Source organism: Marmota monax, unplaced genomic scaffold (genome assembly GCF_021218885.2).
Source record: "Marmota monax isolate L192 unplaced genomic scaffold, Marmota_monax_Labrador192_F-V1.1 WCK01_AAM20220418_F8-fsc00002, whole genome shotgun sequence".
Taxonomy (NCBI): domain Eukaryota; kingdom Metazoa; phylum Chordata; class Mammalia; order Rodentia; family Sciuridae; genus Marmota; species Marmota monax.
In genome coordinates this window covers 23900975-23920892 of record NW_026693571.1, presented here as the reverse complement: position 1 = coordinate 23920892, position 19918 = coordinate 23900975, and the positions used below count along the sequence as shown (strand labels likewise).

The following is a 19918-nucleotide window of genomic DNA, read 5'->3' as shown; positions in this document are numbered from 1 at the left end:
GACTCTCAGGCCTCCATAGCTCCCTTCAGAGGTTCGTTGAGACCAAACGACAGCACCACATCTCTTTGCAGTATCCTCTTTGCTCCCTTTTCTTATGTACAAGAGTGATTCCTGAGAGCAGTCCTTAATCACCTTTCTGTTATCTAACCTCCATCTCAAAGTTGGCATCCATGAAAACCCAACCTTCTACAATTTGGTATGTTTTTCCTGAAGCTGAAGGATGACTTGAGTTTGACTAGTAACTGAAAATTATTGAAGGTTATTAGGAAAGGTATTTACATGTTTGTAATGTTTCTTAACACTTTTATTTTAAATGTCTATTTAATTGAAATGTATGCACTATTTAGTTAACATGGGATATCTAATATCTTATTTCCTATTATTCCAAGTTAACAGACCTGTATAGTAGGTAAAAGCCTCTAGGAAAAAAAAAATCACTAAAAGTAGTAACAAAATACTAATCTGGGTCCTTCAATAACTATGCTTAAGGGAAGCAAGCAGATTAGATAAAAATATAATACGTAACTGTGCAGATTGTGTTGGGTATGTATATTTACTGGAGAAAGAGAGGACTCATAACCACAAAGGAGCCTGTGACACAAGGTTAAGAAATTGGAGCACTGGTTCCCAAGTTGGTCTCTTAGGAACCATCAAGTGAGGAAAAATCACTGGATTTTGTCCAGAGTGTTTCTGAGTCCATAAGAGTGGGGATGGGCTCAGACATTTTCAACAAGTTCTCCAAATGATTCGTAAATAAAATTCAGTGGACCAAAATTTGAAAAATGCTGACTTAAGAATCAAAGCATAGTTCTATGTAAGTTTCTATTGCTGATGAGCATATTACCCCATAATTAGAGACTTAAACAACACAAGTACAGTTGGATAGTTTGGACTTCTGGGCTAAAATCAAAGTACTGGTGAGGCTGTGTTATTTTCTGAGGACCCTAGGGGAGAATCCATTTCCTCACTTTTACCAGCCCACCCACCTTTCTTCACTCTTGCTCCCCTCCCCTTAACTAAAAAGGCAGCAAGAACTGCATCTCAACCCATTCTTAAGGGGTCTGCTCTCCCCGTTACTCCTCCTGTGCCTCCCTCTTCCAATTATCGGGGCCCAAGATTATACTGATTCTACCCATATGGGTTGGTGTCTCTATATTAAATTCACCTGATTAAGAACCTTAATTCTGTCTTCATCCTTGATCCCTCTTTGCCAGGTAACCTAGTGTATTCACAGATTATGGGGATTACAATATGGGCATTTTGAGGGTGGCCTTTCTTTTGCTTACTACAAATTCCTTTGTCGTGCCCAGGGAAAAGTCTTATTTTCCCTTTAATCTTATGTTTAATAACTCAGTTAATGAGCTCCCAACCCTTGCTATTATAAAATCATCTAGTCAGTAGAATTAATAATTACTTGGAACTACTGAAACTATTGTTTAACTTTCTGTTATCAATAAATAGCACTAGTCAGAGGGGTACCAGCCTGGTAGCTCCTTGAGGTCAAGCATCATGTCATTTTTATTTCTGTAACCCTTGGAACTTTGTTCATTAACTGCCAACTAATCAGCATACAGATAATGAAACTGAATAATTGTGATGGTAATCTTCATGTTTAATTAACAAAACCAAAGTCCTACTCTCTCTTTTAATGATTCTTTTACACAGAGCAGCTAATAGCATGATTCAGATCCTTCTCTCATTGCACTTACCAATTGCTACTTATCATGAGTATTTAGTGTCACTCTCCTCTCTTATAAGCAAAACTATTACTGCTTAACAACTGCATCCCAAAAGCTACCTTGGATTTCATACTTGCTTTTTTGGGTTAGCAAGCGATCAGTTGATTTGAGGCAACTGCATTATGGGTGGGAGAAGCATAGTCAGTTAATGTGTGGAGAAGCATAACAGTTAATGTGCTGTTATTGATAATAGGAACTGTCCTGTCATGTGTTAGACTCTACACTGGATTTCGTATACACACATACTTGCCAATTTAAATATTCAAAGGATATTCACACCAAAGGTAGAAAATACATGTTGAGTGTGTTCAAGTCCTGATGTAATACTTCTGCCTGTGGCTACCAAGTTCCATTAGAACTAATCCTTTATTTAATCCATGTGCCAATGTTTTACACCTTTAAGGACTTTCTAAGTTGAATATTTAATGAGCATACAATACCTTTGATATTCCATCTCTTCTATCTCTTGTTCTGCTCTAGCTGAACCTTTTGTCCTTTTAACCTGCTTCAGTGCTTGGGTTTCTAATGTATTAGGAATGAGGAATGTAAGGTAGAATTTATACAGGATGTCTATTCTGAAGACTGTGAGTCATCATACAAGTGAATATAGCCTATTTATTTAAAAAAATAAAAGCAACCATAAGAAGAAATAAAAGTTTTTTATTAATTTGAAACTTTGCAAATGTAAAATTTTGTTACCTGTCAGTTTCTAATTTTACAGCTATTTCTGGTTCTTTGGGCTTATTTAATGTTTTTGTATTAATTATTCCCCTTGAGAGGCTTAAGATACACTCAATTAGGGATTTTAAGATACAGTCTATTCATAATATGTTCCTAAATCCTATTTGTTTCTTACTTTTGCTAATTATTTTTCCTTTAAACTTTTTTATAGCCTGGACTTATTACCTTGTAAGTTAAGATTTTGTGCCTAGTACACTTTCCAATCATATTTAGCACTTTAAATCTCTACTATAAACATCTAAAGGGGCACTAGAAAGAAATATTGATAACATGCAGATACTTATTGGTATGTAAAATATATATCCAAGTGTACATTTTTAATTTCTTTATTTAGACTGGATTTTACTTTCCTTATTTGAATGTGAAGTAAACACTGGACTTATTGGTAACTTTTCAGAACTTTCCTTATTTTGGAATGGATGTGTGAATATTTTATAGATTCATTTAAAATTGATACCATATATAATGTTTTCTTAAATGCTAAAATGTATTTTAAAATTTGTTTTACATACATGGTGTATTATTTATACTCTTACAAAGAAAAGTATACCCTACCAGGTTTTTCAAATTTAAGCTAAGGAGGTAGTACTGATAAAATAGACCAAAATGCAGATACTTTACTTGTGGTCCAAGTGACCTAATATGGTTTAAAGACAATTTCTTAAAACACTGTTGCTATTTATTTAGATTATAAATGTCAATTTAATGATATTGTTATTTATTTTAAGAAACACTGGTAACCTTGATTCATATTCATCTGTCATCAGTGATATTCATACCATTCTTTAATGCCATGTAAAATAGAGAGTTACTTTATTTCTTCCATACTTTAGTAAAGGAAATTTCTCTCTACCTCCCTCCATTCTATGCCCACACTTTTCAGAGTCAAGATAGTTTAGAATGCTAAGTGGATAGATATAAATCCATTTTTAAAATAATTACATTTTTGACACACAGTCTATGGGGTCAAACCACAAACATATTTGACAATTCCATCAGATACTCAGTAATTTAGACAGCCCATGTAATGTGGAACAATAAACTATTCTGATATTAGTGAAATAGCTTTTGATTCCCTTCTGTGTTGTAAGTCAGACTTTGATGGGCTTTTAATATTCCTAGATATCCGTGGAATACAAGAGTTTTTGGACAAAGTGTCTCAGCAAGGAATGGACGTTGCACTTCAAAAGGTAGAAAACAACATCAATAAAATGATCACCACTCTCTTTGATACCATGAGGATAGAGGAATTGAATCGCTATCGAGACACTCTTAGGAGAGCCATCCTTGTTATGAATCCTGCCACAGCCAAGTCCTTCATTAGTGAGGTAAGTAAAAATCATCATACAGTTGGGGTATGGTGGAAAAACTAAATACTTTGGAATGAGCCCTGCAGAGGAGTGAAAGTTAAGAGCAGGGTGAGGGAATTAACTGCTCAACTCTCATTAACACTAATGGAAGAAACACAGCAAATTCTTTGCACATCACATTTACCCCATACTGTCCAGTTAATTGCTGAGAATGTTTGTATTTATGTATATTTAGGCACAAAGCCAGGACAATTTTAAGAAGTCTTATGAGGGTTGAAAAGTGCTGTTGACCTGAATAGATCTATCAAGGTAACAAATGAATTCACAAGGGTACAGCTAACTAATACTTAAATTTGCAAGTTAAAATTTTACTTCTGAGAAAAGATTTACTTGAATAGAATGTGATTGCCTAAACATGATTACTTAAAAAAAAAATATAACAGACTTACTTTTGCTCTGGGAACTCTGTAGGAAGACAAGTAATTAAAACTGCATGAAACTAAGCAAAGTGATGACCAATGCACATTTTATGATGCCACATCTTCAACTTTTTAACTGTGGCTGCTAATTTGGTTAGAAGATTTAAAGCTCTGTAAAAATACAGGACTTTCCAGTGATTGCTGTTACGTCTCTTTATTCTGAAATGCTTGTGATTATCTTGCAAAGGACTATTATCAAGCCATTTTAGCCTTACTTCCATTTTAATTTTGTCTAGTAATAGAACTAATCATGACATTCATGTGTCACATCGTGTTTCTAAGTTTGGTGACTTTATTTTGTTCATACTTTTTTCCTCACTTCAGCCCTATGGTTTCTTTAGCTTCTAAATCCTGCTGTAAATTAAGAAGTGTTAGAAATTCTTTGATGCTCTGTAATAGAATTGTTTTCAAGAATCTTGAAGCAAAGTATAAATCACAGAATGGTAAACCTTATGGAAACTATCAGTAATATCAATTTTTTATTTTAATACAGAATGTTGTTATGCAGTTATGGATAAATATAGAACTTTAACATTTTGAGTTTAGAAAATAACAATATCATCAAACATTAGATTTTTCCACAATAGAAAGAACACTTTTAGTTTCAGAGTTGATTCTTTCAATAAACACAAAATATTCTAGAATATTAAAAGCAAATATGAAGAGATGTAATATAAATAAAAATGGAAAAACTGCAGTAAATGAAGTAGCAACATTAGTGGTCACCAGAGAAGACTTCATTCACTTTGTGTCTTGCATAGGAGTTCACAAAAGTGTTATAACAAGACAAGTGTAAGTCCATCTCAGTTCCATTCTTGTTATGAGTCATGGAAAAATTACTTAATATTTCTGAGTCTCCATCTTGTCCTCAGTAAAATGAGAGTAAGATTGATTTAAGCATATTAACAGAATAATGTAGATTAATAAGATATCCTATGGAATATCTTAAAAAGTGGTGGTGGGCAGGGAGAGACCTGGCAGTTAGCAGATACTCAAGAGATAGAAACTTCTAGATCACTTTGTCTAGGGGAAAAAATGGACAAAAAGTACCTGCTAATGTGAAAATTATGTCAAGATGAGCAGACACACCCCTTCATTGTATGCTCACAGTAAAGTTTTGTATAGGTTAATAGCGGGATGAATGAGGAAGAGCAGTGGTATATACTGTGTGAAATGAGGACTTACCCCAGATGGCAAAGGCCCTGGAGTGCCAGGGCAACAGTTGATCTCTCTTTGGTGAACATTTAGAAGCAATGGGCTGAGAATGGGGGATGGCATGCTCAGACTTTCCTATTGAGAACTGACAGTTGGGGAGCCATGAGGTGGAATGGTTCTCTTTCAGACAGAGAAGATGGAACTGATGGTTGTGGGACACAAGTCCATAGGAGTGAGAGTCACTCAGGGGCAGACTTTCAAGAGTTCAAGTGGCCAGGAAATGGAAAAATGAGAGAATGTAGAATTTTTAACCTGGATTCCAGGAGATGATGGTATAGTACTAGTTTGCTAGAGCTTCTATTACAAAACTACTAACCAGGTGTCTCAAACAACAGAAAATTATTGTCTCCCAGTTCTGGAAGCTAGAAATCCGAAATCAAGATATTAACTAAGTTAGTTCTTTCTCCTTCTGAGGGAAGGAGATGTTCCAGACCGCCCCCGCCCCTCTCTCTCTGGCTGGTAGATGGCTTTCTTCTCCTTAAGTCTCTTCACATCATCTTCCATCTGCATGTCTGTCTAAACTTCCTCTTTGAAATGACACCAGTCATTTTGGATTAGGGCTCACCCTAATGACCTCATTTTCACTTGATTACCTCTGTAAAGGTCTTATATCCAAACAGAGTCAAATTCTAAATACTGAGTGTTAGGATTTCAGCATGTGAATTCTGCATGGTAGACGGCAATGAAAACAATAATTTAACCCGTAACAGATGTCATTCTTGGTTATGAGCAAATAACCTTATTTGCTCACAGGGGAAGGATTTAGAGTTCAATTTGAAACATATGGTGTTTGAGCCAAAGTGTCCTACCCAGGTGATTATAACTGTATTTTAACAATTTTGTTCCTAACTCCTCTTACTATTTACTGTTTTTTTCCCTACTTATTAATTTCTAAGGTTTTAATTTATTTTATTTTATTTTTGAGAGAGAGAGAGAGAGAGAGAGAGAGAGAGAGAGAGAGAATTTCAATATTTATTTTTCAGTTTTTGGCGGACACAACATCTTTGTTTGTATGTGGTGCTAAGGTTCGAACCCGGGCCGCAAGCATGCCAGGCGAGCGCGCTACTGCTTGAGCCAAATCCCCAGCCCCAATTTCTAAGGTTTTTATAAACAATAAACTCATTTCATTCTCATACAAAAACCTTTGAATTGGTATTGTCATTATCCGTGGTTTATTATAGATTAGGCACTCAAATGTTAATTAATTAGTCAAGATAAAACAACTAATAAGAGGTAGTTCTGGAAATGATTCCAAGTAGTCTATCTCCAGAGCCTGTGTGCTTAATCATAGTTCTCAAAAAGGGTGGTTGCAAGTGCACAACTTGAGTTCAGGAGAAAGATCAGGGTTAGAGATGTCAGGTTTTTAAAAGCAATAAAGATTGATTTATTGTCCAGTTTAACCTGCATCCTGTGCTAGGCTATAGCAGTGCTTATGAAGATCCAGTACCTCTCTTCAGGTTTCTAGTCTGGTACCAGGGAAGGAAATAGAATGTAAGCATTATAGGATGCAGTAACGGCAGGTCTCACATCCATCTCGAGCTACAGGGCCACCTGTAGTAGTGTGGAACCACCTCAGATCCAGTTTCAGTGGTAAAGTGTGTGATTGTGGAATTATTGAGGAAGGAGCTTGGGTCCCAAAGGAGGTGCGGCTTGAGTTGAGCATTAAAAGACATATAGAATTGGATTAGGCATAGAAAGGAGAGGAATACAACCCAAGAAGCAGGAAAATCAGGAACACAAGCATAGGGGAAAGTGATGGAGCAAGATTACAAAGGGCCAGGGAAGTAATGGATGAAGGTGGGTGTGCTAAACACTCTGTTTAGAGGTTTGGTAATGAAAGTAAAGACAAATTAGGATAAAAAAAAAAAAAAACCTATATGTTGAATACCAGCAACAGAAAAAATGGCTCATTTTTAGGAAAGAAATTGTTGAGCCATTTTATATAGACCATGATATACCAAGCAGTTAAAAAGTGTAATTGTAGAATGAAGAGGGAACATTGATAAGACTCTGGTGGTAGAAATTGTGAAACTCTGCCAGGGAAGGACTACCTATGACCAATAATCTAGAATTACTATTTCAAAGGTAGATGAAATTATTTCAGACTTGTAAAAATTTATTTTCTTTGACCATCCTATATATCTCATAATCAATTTCAACCAATATGATTTTGACTTGTATTCTTATTTTGGCCCCCTTTCCTAGACTCTCAAATACTTCTAACAAGTTATTGCTTCCATCTTTGTTCCCAAACACATAACATCTATGTATGTGATTTTTCTTGAGAGACTTTTCTGCTTTCCTCTATTCAGTCACCATTTTTCCCCTAGTAACTTGTCTTTATAATCACTAATTTTTGTCTCCAAGCTGTGAACAAATTTATTCCACAGTTACTATGATTTAAATATTAGATATTTAAGCTTCTTTGAATGCAGGAATATTCAGAGGTGAAATGATTAGATTATGAGAGCTATAACCTAGTCAGTCCATACTACTTTGAATGGAATGACTGGGTGGTAACTGAAGGAAGGTGGGGCATGGCCAGAGGAGATGGGTCACTGGGGTGCATGCCAGAAGCATGAATCTTCTCTGTGACCCCCCGACCCCACTCATCACTTCCTAAGGCTGCCATGAACTGAGTAGCTTTTTTCCACTGGGTCCTTTTCTCATGATGTTCTGCCTCATTTTGGGCCCAGAACAATGGAATTGGCCATCTGTGGGCTAAGACCTCAGAAACCACAGGCTCCAAATAAACTTTCTCCTCTAAATTGTTTTGTCAGGTGTTTTGGTCAGAGAGACCCCAAAACAAACAAACAAACAAACAAACAAACAAAATATCTAACTAAAACAACAGTTATCTCACACAGTGATATAGGAATGACAAAAAGAATGTGAGCCACCTCCACATCAAGCTATACTTTTCTGATCTGCATGGTGCTTCCTGTTTCTCAATGAGCTGTTTTCAGACATTGTCCAGCTTGTTTCTGCTTTCCTGTGGGTCCTAGGAGTCCTTCCCCTGCTCAGGGAACAGGCTGACCCTATCTCTGCTAGAAGCAGTTCACAGAAACAGCAGGCAGCTCTGAATTCAAAAGAATGCACTCAGGTTCTACAGACACAAAGAAAAATAGTACCTGACCTAGAGAATTGCTCAGTGCAGTGGAAGAGGCAGTCATATAACTAAATAATAAAATGTAAAAGAAAAACGCTGTCCTACTGATGGGTAGATGGTATTCCTAGAATCTGGTAAGAAAACTGACTCTGCTGAAAGGTTGACATGGTTAGGACAAGTTTCACAGAGAAGTTTTTTCTCCAGAATCTTGAAAAGGGAATAAGAATTCATCAGGCAGGCAATGGGGTAAACTGCAATTCAGACTATGTATATTTGTACGCATATGTAATATGTTGACAGAGGTAAAAAATCTAATTCAAACAAAGCTTTTTGATAAAAAGTTCCTCACTCAATTCTTTTCTTTCTACCTCTAATTGTTTTTTTTTAATTACTTATTTTTTATTTTAATTGCATTTGCTTTTGAATATTCTGTGCATTCACATAGTTTAAAGCTTTAAAGTTTTAAAAGGATCACTTCTTGCCACCACTCCTCAAACACGTGTTTTTCTTCTCATGAAGCATATAATATGTCTCCTGTGAATTTCAGGTATACAACACACACACACACACACATACATGCACACACGCTTTTGTAGTCTTTTTTACAGAAATTATAGCATAGTAGGTATAGATTCTCCTTCTGGATTTTTTTAACATAGGAGTTTTTCCCATTGACATATATGAAGTGCCCCTGATAATTTTAGTGTTTATGTAATATTCCATTAGCTCTTTAATTTTTTTTCTACTTTTCCTTACTCTGGTGTATATTATTCATTGATTTACTATTTTATTTTTTTTCCTGTTTCTTTTCTGACATGTTAAATGAAATATTAGTTCATCTACTTCATCCATATTAACTCCTCTCAACAGTTACAACAATTTTAAAAAACATCAAGTAACACCAGCATATCTTGATTCATGTACTACCTACTAGAGACAGAATAGTATGTACAAAGATGTTTTTCACAATTCTACTTTCCCCTCCCAACTTCCATGATTCACAGTTTTACTTTTATATATAGTGTGCGCGAAACACATATCTTTTATTTGGTAACCATAAATAAAACTTTCATATCTTAGCTAAAAGTCGATTCTATAAGAAAAAAAATCCACCAATGTACTATTTTTTATCACTATTAATATTTTCATGACATAATAAAATATTAAGGTTTGATTATGTTGATGTTTTTCTCACCTTTAGAATTTTCATTTGAATTATTATTATTTTTTTTTACTTTTTCATCATTTCATCTTTATCCGTTGCTTAAATTTTGAATTCTTATCTTTCTGAGCAAATAAAATTCCCTGATTTCTTCACACAGTCCTTCCTTCTCAGAGCCCATTCTTTCTGCTGTTTTTCTGGCATTTCCTTTATATCTGAAAAATTTATGGGTCAGAGCAACAAATTCTTGGATCCATGTGTGATAGTTTTTTAGTTTCCTTTTTTTCCGGGGACTATCTTCAAGTAACTTTTTAAGAGAGAGTGTGTGGGAGATTTAATTTATCATGCTTTTCATTTATGAATGTGTATTTTATTCTCACTTCATCCTTGATGAATAACTTGGCTAATTATAAATTCCTAGATTAAAAATCATTTACCTCATAACATTGATAGCATTGCTTCATTGTACTCTGGCTCTCAATCATTTAAATTGAGCAGACAGAACATTTACATTTTATAGGAGGCGATACTAGATTTTGCATGTGTGTGATTGTGCTATCTTAGCTCTACATTACAATGCTAACGTTAGTTGCCCCCAGAAAGTCCAACTACACCTATTTCTTTAAGACAATTTAAGTTTGTTTGTTTGTTTGTTTTGGGCATAAGAACAAACTGTCACTTTCAGGGACATTTTGCACATGACAGTGTGTGAGAAGTCCCCAAGAGAATCAACATACATCCTCCTTATTCACTAATTCCATATTTAGCAATTTCCCTAGTCACTAAAATTTATGTATAACTCAAAAATCAATACTTAGGGTGATTTTGTGGTGATTTTGTGGTCACTTATTTTCAGAGTTGCAAAAATTTGAGTTCTCCAACAGACCATATTCCCAGATAAGGTCAAAAGCCACCCTCTCCATTCTTGTTTCAATTCTCATACTGTAAATAAACAGCCTTCCCCGTCTATTTTGGGCTATTTTTTAAAATTTTTGTGCCTGTGCGTGTGTGTGATTTTGCTGCCTAAAATGCCCTAAAAACTGCTGAAGTGCTACACAGTTTCCCTAAAGACACAAAAAAACTTTCATGTGCCTTACAGAGAAAGGGGCTGTTAGATAAGCATTATTCAGGCGTGACTTATAGGACCTTTGACTGCGTTCAATGTTAATAAATAACAAAATATAATAAAGTAACTTTAAGTAGAAATGTACAGAATTAGAGATCTACAGGAACCACAATTGGTATTTCCCCAATGAACAATACTATAGTATTCACGAATTCAGTCACAGGGAATTTTATAGAATATTAGCTCTGCAAAGGACAAAAATCAACTGTATTCTCAGAATTTTCACATCCTCAGCTCATTTCTACTCTGTGTTGGGCCTGACAGTTCTAAGTACCAAGACTTGTAGAGCTTGGATAGAGGTCTATGTACTTAGCTGCTGCCCCCTATGATGATATATAATCTACGGCTCCTCACACATGTTTCATTACGTATCATTGCAATCTCTGCTTTTTGTTTTACAGTAATTTATTTTAAAATGCCTTTCTATGGCCCCTTTCTTTTTCCTCATGGTCATTGCTTTATATATCCATTCACTGCATATTTTAATGGGATTTTGAGAGTCATCCCTTTTATTTTTTATTGTTTTTGTAGTTGTAGATGGACAGAATGCCTTTATTTTATTTGTTTATTTTTATGTGGTGCTGAAAATCAAACCCAGTGCCTCACACATGCTAGGCAAGCACTCTGACACTAAGGCCCAACCCCAGCCTAAGAATAATCCCTTTTGACCTTCTTGAGTTGAAAGTTCCAAAAAAAATTTTTTCCCAGATTTTTAGAGATTAAAATTAAAGAAACATAAAAGACTTTTAAAAACAATTTTTATACTTTTTAAGAACTAATATGAAATCATAACATTTTCAGTCAGAATATACAACATGTAACATTTTGGTCAATTCTATGTTGACTGTTGAGAAAATTAAAGGCCTGTCAGGATCTAATCAATACTGTTCTGTAACTCTTTCTAGCAATGTTCAACACTTCTGCAGTTGGTACCCATAGTAGATGGTAGGAATGGTTGGTGTACCAGACTTTAAAACTGGTAAACATAAGTTTTCAGGGGGTCAAAGTGGTTCATGATTGTCAGATTCTAAGAGAAGTATTTGTAGAAATTACCTTACCATGGAGTTTATGATGGATAGAGAGACAAATGAAGCTTGAAGGACATGGATGGATTGGGATAATAGGAAAGATAGAGGAACAAAAGGTTATGAGGAGGGCAGAAAGACAACCCAGTTGAGTAAACACCTAAGACAAGGAGAGGCAGAGGGGAGAGATGCTGGTCAATGAGGGCAATAGTAGATCTCCTAACTTTACTGCTCACTATACTTCATAAGTTGGTGTGAAAAGTTATTGTAATGGTCAAAGGAAATAATAAAAGTCAAAAAAATGAGTTTTAAAGAAGAAATTGCTCACTTACCATTGTTATTTAATTGCTGAGGGGAAAAATAGGCATATCAGTTCTGTTTGCATCTTTATTTTCCTGTCCCTGGAGCAATTATGTGGCATTGAGTTAATTATGTTTCCTTTGAAGTCTCAGAAATTCAATACATTAAATATCTACAGTTAGTGCTCCACCTCTTATTTAAGAGTTTCAGAGCTTTAATAAAAATACTGCAGTTATGAACAGCTGAGTAAATCAACCTGCTGTGATATCTGCAGAAAATTGTCACAGTGTAAGTGTGAGTGTCCTTGAAATGAATATAGTGAAACAAGAGTGTTTACATGGTTTTGTTTTAAGTATGAATTGGAATGAAATTTTGAAAGAACAAGTTTTTGTATAGGAATAGTGTTTCATTTGTTGTTGTGTAAGTTATATTCTTTCCAGAAAGAATATACAATTCCTACTTAAATAAGAATATTTTGGCCAGGGTTTTCTAGTTTTCAGGTCAAATAAGATATATCAATTATTTGAAAACAGGGAGGTTTAGTATTTGCATGACAATGACTATCATTTCTAATGTAGGATTTTCTCTTCAAATTTTTAGGAAGGAACCCCACTTTTACATGAGATCCTTTTACTTCACAATAAAAAGAGTAATGTCTCTTATCCCTTACACCTACCGGATGAGTTAGTTTTTATTCTATTGTACCATATCCTAGGTTCAGAAAGAATAAAATTTGATACTGTCAAAGAACAGAAAGACAATGTTACTTTCTTCAACTACTTTAGCAGTTCCCATAAATAATCCTCTGGGAAAGTTTAACATCTAAGTGAAAGTAACTTGTCTCAACAGATTTAGAAAGAGTCCTCCTCATCAGATGACTATAATAGTTATTTAAATAACATATTTTTTCTCTAAATGGAATTACCTGGGGACATTAAGCAATGTACAGTTTTAAAGATGAAGCTATTATAATGGTATTTTTAAAAGGAAAATATGATAAGAATTTTTTCCAAAATATATCCATTGCATGAAAATCTCTCTGATCATACTGTGTTAATAAATGACTGCTATGTATTTAAAGTATATTTTTAAATAAAACATTCATAAATAATAGAATAAATTATAAGCATTTACAACTCAACAATGTTATTTACAACCCAAATTAAGACTGAGAAACAGAACATAACTATTATTCCCACATGTTCCTCCTACACACCCCGTAGCTATGATCCTTGTCAAGGGCATTATGGCTTCTAACACAATAAACTAGTGTTGGAAGCCATGTATGAATTATGGGTCTGTTTGAGTCATTGTAAGGCAAGAAGGCTACTTTTCTGGGAAGTCCTGGGTGAATTCCTTGGTTTGAGAAGGCCCAGATTATGCTGACACCCTGCCTTACCTCACAGCCATAGGTTCAAATGCAGCCACCTGGAAATGGATGTAACCTGCCAAGCCCCAAAGAACTTTTTCTCACCACAGTCATCCTGTTTTCCTGTAGAAGCTCCTCACTGAATCCTTTTGGTGTGCCTATCCACATAAATGACTACTCGGGCTCCATCCATTTTGTTGTCAGATCCACTTCTATCCAGGGCTGGTCACCCACTGTTCCCACTTTAATTAATAAATTTATCTTTAAAATATTTCTATAATTTCTGATTAATTTTCTCAATCCAGATTACTGCCTGCATGATTAATCATTCTACCGCTGTGCTGGATGTGGCAGGCAATAAACTAGTATTTGATGTTAAACTTTATATGAAAAGAATCATTTAAGAGAAATTTTGTGTATATATATATATATATATATATATACACACACACACACACACACACACACACACACAATGAATGAAATATTATTCAGTCTTAAAGAAGAATGAAATTATGGCATTTGCCAGTAAATGGATGGAACTGGAGAATATTATGCTAGGCAAAATAAGCCAATCCCAAAGAACCAAAGGCCAAATATATTTTTTCTGATATGCCAATTCTAATTCACAATAAGTGTGGGGGAGTGATGATAGAGGTACTTTGGATTAGACAGAGGGGAGTCAAAGGAGGGGTGGGAGTGTGGAAGTAGGAATGACAATAGAATGAATCGAACAGTATTACCCTTTGTGCATATATGATTATATGACCCGTGTAACTCCACATTATGTACAACCAGAAGAATGAGAAGTTATACTCCATGTATATATGATGTTTCAAAATGCATTCTACTGTCATATATAACTAATTAGAACAAATTTTAAAAATTAAAAAAGAATCATTTAGTATATATTTTTTTGACTCCTTTCTTCTACTCAGCACTATATCTATGAGATTCTCCCATAAAGTATGTATGAAAAATTCATTCATTCTGATTGCTTCAAAGTATTTCATTGTATCTATATGCCACAGTTTATGCAACTTCTGTTGTTGGTTTTTCCAAGTTTATCTTTTACGAATAATGATTCTTCATACTTTTTTTTGCATATGTATTTATTTCTCTGTGGTGTGTACCTAAATATAGAATTACTAGCTGGAGAAGTATATATAAGACATGTCATATGTTCACACCGATACTGCTAGTTTTCTGAAATGTCACTCCAACTTGACTCTTACTGGTGGCAACTAAAAGTGTTCTAATATTCCAGTTCCTCACCAACACTTGTTATTTTGTCTTATTTATGATGGCAGATATGTATTTGATTCAGATTTTCTTTTTAATTTGCATATTCCTGATGAATGGTTTTGGTGTATTTATTGGCTTTTTGGATTTGACTTTTAGGAAGTGCATGTTCAGCTTACATTTTTCCCCCCTCATGATTTGTTAGAAGGTCAGAGCATGGCATGCCTCCCAGCCTGCTGTATTCCATCCCTCATAGAGGTGGCCAACACCAGCCTGGGTTTAGTCCTCTGTGCCTCCTGCCCAAGCACTAATCTGGGCTTGGTAGTGCTGGGTGCTTGGAATGGCAGGGAGGTCCAGGGACAGCCCCATCACCATTCAGTACCTGCACTTCCCAAACAGGAGACAGCATCCAGAGGTAGGACTGAGAAAAGGCTGGTATCTCTCAAGTGACATCAAGTCCCTCATCCCCATTAGCTAGGAACACTGCCAGATACCCAGCCCATCAAGGGCACTGGCTGGGGTCCTTACAGGGACATAAACTTGTGCCCTCAGTGTTCAGCATCTCCCTTTCCAGCACCCAACTGGGCAGCCCCCTTAGCCTCGATCTAAGCCATTGTATATTTGTATATATAATGGATAAGAGTCTATTTTAAATAGCATCTCCAACTCTGTCTTTTCACCCTGAAAACAGTGAATTTTGGTGAATGAAAGTTCTCATTTCAAATGTAGCCCAAGTTATTAATTTGTTTTCCTTTATAGTTTGTATTTTGTCTTTTTTTAAAGTAAAAGCTTCCTACTCAAAGATCATGAAGATATACTCGTGTTCTATTTAGAAATTTGTTTTATTTTAGATGCAAAATGTAAAATATGTTTACATTTAATTATGAAGTTGATCTGAAATTGATTGTTTTGCATGATGGGAAATGGAGGAAAAGATACATTTTATTTCCCATATGGAGGTCATGTGTCTCTGCTTGGAAAAAATATTGGAATTTTCTACCACCAGTTCATAAAATGGGAGCTGCTGTGTATTTGAAAGAATAGATTTATTATTCCTGTGCTGCATATGTGCCTAGGTCATATTTTTTTTCCTCAAATATGAAGCACATAACTTTAAGAGAAAATGAAGGACTCTGTTCAGAAAATCATTGAAATAAGAAAATTCCCATGACCTCGTGATCACAAAAATTAATGGTACTGGATTAATTACAGTATAAGTTGTAACTCTTTCCAAAGACTCAATAGTCAGGTCATCAAGGAGCAGCTTTTTTGGCCAGTCACCCTAAAACTCAATGACTCCATATAGATAAGGTTTTTAGAGTCACATAAAATTCTAAAAGAAAGAACTTTAATTTAACTGGGTTTAATAAAAAGTAAACTTCAAACAGGCATTGATTTATTCGTGACTTAATTACATTTTTCTACATCACAATTTTCAATTATAATTGAACCATTCTTGAATCAAGTTTTCACCTTAGCTCAGTAAACTTATATTGAACTTTAAAGGGTCCTAGCTAATCCACACCTGTGGAATTTTTTCTTTAATAAAAAATTATCAAATTTATTTTGCTTTTGATTTGACCCAAACTGTGTACAACAGGTCTTGATAATGAGGCCTGAAGAGGATTCAGGTTCTGCTTTTCTGACTGGAACTCAGTTCAATCCTCAGAATGCCTCCCTCAACATGGAAACTGAGCAAAGAACAAGGTTCTGATGAGTCTAAAATTGCAAATCAGACATCACCTCCACTGATGGGATGCTGATATTGTCGGACAGTTTGATATGAATGTCTCCCAAGGAGTCTACATGTCATTTAATGTTTTTTGGGGGGGACTTTGTAGCATCTATTATGCTAGTTTTCCCTTTATTTTGCATTACTACATATGTTAAACACTTTGATTCCATTCTATTTATTACTACAAATGAGAAAATATTTGAAAATAAGTGAAAGTTGTGTAGTGTTATTTAAAATATAAATTTACTTTGTTTCAACTTTAAAGACATAGAAATTGAAATATTTTCTAACTTATTATTCACTTTCATTCATTCATTTAAATATGTGCAAGTTTAAATATGTGCAAGTCAGTGTAGGAAGTATTGTAGGAATACAATAATGAATGATACATGATTCTATACTGCAAAGGATATATACTAATAAGGAGAATGGAATAAATGTGCAAAAGAATAAAATCATCAGAATGGAAACAGTTAAATTATTCTCAATTCCTTTGAGGAGTAAAGAAAACAAAATTGTTATCTACCACCTAATCAAATAAATTCTTCAGACAAATAACTACATTTCTTGTATCTATATCATCCCTATTAAAAGTTTATTTGTTGCAGTATAACTGAGAAATCTTGGCTGTTTTCAGAGTCTTAACATAATATGCTATAGTCTTATCAAGGCAAGTCTAGAATGTGAATGAATCCAAGGGCAACTACATTTTTCTTGGGTTTTCTCTCCATGAAATTGTATCAAAAAAAAAAAAGGAAGTAGTTTGAATATACCTAATGATGAATTTGAATATTGGAATTTGGTAATGTTCAAATGTGAAGACAGCAGCCCTGGAAGGCAAGAGTGTGCCAACATAGAGTGACATTCTTGGTAGCCTGTCAGGCACAATTCATCAGGACTCATCATGATCTGAGTCAAAAAAAGTCTTCAAAATTATGCATCTTCTTGTGTTTCCTGCACTTTCAGTACTATCTCTTGAAGTCAGGAAAATGGTGAGTAGGTGAATTCTAGGCAAACAGAGATATGTTTGTTGCAAATAGCAAATTAGCAATTTGTTAGTTTCTTGTAAATTTTCTTAATATGTAAAATATAGTAAATATATTCTAAAGTTCCATAACTTCTATTTGCAGAAAGAAGTGTAGAATACTCTACTCTGTCCTGCCATACTGGGCAGCCATGGCAAATGGATCTTAGTTAGCACAGGAGTCAAAAGCCATTTGCCAAGCTGGGTTACTCTGACTCCATCTCCTAGAACTTAATCAATCCATTAAGTGCTTACTGACACAATCAATATTTTAGATGTGTAGAAGAGCAGATATTAAGGTATTGCCACTCCTGAAAGTTTGTTGAAGAGTTAGCTAGTCCCCTAGGTTAGAATTCTATTCAGACGTTTTTCTGAGTGTAATACAGATAAATAAAATGAAAATCAACTGCCTGAATGGAGAACATTAAAAAGATTCATTTGATTTTTCTAGCAAAACCTGTTTATATTGAATTTGTAGCTTGAGGGTTGAAGATTAAATTTAGAGCTGTTCATCAAGTAGTAAAACTATATAAACATGTACATACATTCAATTTAAAATACTAATTACCTAAACAGGTGGGAGTTTTTTGTTTGTTTTTTGTTCTTTATTTTGTTTTGTTTTGTCTTTGGTAGGACAGCATTTAAACTGTCAACCTAAGTAAAAATCAGAGATTCTCCAAAGAAAATAATAATAATTATTTGGGCATAGCTTAGCATTGCAATGGGAATACATATGCTCTAGTAAAAAAAAAGTGTATTCAAAAAGATTGAAGTAAGGGGGAAATTTTAAAGGCAAAAATTAGGAAGATTACATACAATATTTTGAAATAATAATCTTTGGCCATAAGGGTTAATAACAAGGGTGGTTCCATTCTGGGGCTAAACTGTATTTTTTTTTTGTAATTTGTTCTTTTTAGTTATACATGACAGTAGTATGTGTTTTGACATATCACACATACATGGAGTATAACTTCCCATTCTTGTGGTTATACGTGATGTGGAGTTACACTGGTCATGTATTCATGTTGAACATAGAAAAGTTATGTCCAATTCATTCTACTATCTTTCCTATTCCCATCTCCTCTCCCTTTCCTTCATTCCCTTTTGTCTAATCCAAAGTATTTGCAGAAGGACTTTTTGCATAAAGTTGTGGTAGCCTTTCTGGCTCTGTTAATCTTTTGTGATGGTTACTACCAGGCGATCATACGTGAGTATTCTTCATAACATTCTGCCTTTATTTAATTTCTTTGTAAGGATAGAAACAAACAATTCCATTTTGATTTTGACAAATTTCACACAGTTAATACTTGAAACTCAGAATTAATAATTTGGATTTAAAACAATGTGTCTGAAGGGTATTCTTCCATGAATGAAGAGAAGTAGAATAGAGATGATGAGATGAAAGTTCACAAGGTATATATGGAGCAGGAGAGGAGAGGGAGCACAGGCTATCTGAAGTAGAATTCTAGAATACCAAGTCAGAAAGGAAAGTGATAACAGATTAGTATGTGAATACTGTGAACATCAAAGGAGAGAGAGGATAATGGCAGAATGAACATGGAATCTGGATTCAGGTTCTGCCTAACTGGCATCATAGCCCTGGCTTCTCATCTTGACATCAGCTCTGCTGAAGCTTTGAACCACATAAGTCTTTGTTGTAGGTAGATGTCCTGTACATTGTCATATGGCCATGCCTTCACCCACTAGAGCTCAGCAGTACCTGTGCTAGGTGTGGCAGGAGATAAAATGCCAACTGGTTGACAATGTCTGATCTACAACTGTTTGATTTATTCTCATGGGATTTCATTGCTGACATTTGAAAACTGTTTTTCATTTTGCTCCTAGTAACAGTTAACAAGCATTGTTGAGTTCTTTTCATGTGTCTGACACTACTAATTACCAGACAGGTTATTGTGTATAATCTTCCACAAATCTAGTGAAATGAGAATAAGAATATCATCATCCCCGAGATGAAATATTAAAAATATTCATTTCTCTAGATTAAGTAGATTATATGCATATTATTGTTTTTTAGCTAGGTAATAATTTCTAAGTTATATACTATTTTTTGACATGTTTGTTATGAAATGTGTTTTTGATAGTGTAACTGATTTGCAAGTAACATTTGACTTTTTTTATTTTTTAAATATTTTTTTAGTTGTAGATGGACACAATACCTTTATTTTATTTGTTTATTTTTTTATGTGGTGCCTCACACATGCTAGGCAAGTGCTCTACGACTGAGCTACAACCCCAGCCCAACATTTAACTTTCTAAGAGAATTAAATCAGGAAGGTTATGTTGTGGTCTTAACATGTCATCTAAGGGTCAATCAGTGTGCC

At 34.7% G+C, this 19918-nt stretch overlaps 1 protein-coding gene across 1 annotated transcript in view; it reads left to right on the top strand.

Moving 5' to 3' along the window:
* Grid2 (glutamate ionotropic receptor delta type subunit 2) overlaps positions 1-19918 on the top strand; it is a 1437644-nt gene that overhangs the window by 756224 nt on the left and 661502 nt on the right. Inside the window, exon 4 of the mRNA XM_046459106.2 lies at positions 3603-3808. Within this exon, the coding sequence (XP_046315062.1) occupies positions 3603-3808 (206 nt within the window). The remainder of the gene's footprint in view (positions 1-3602; positions 3809-19918) is intronic.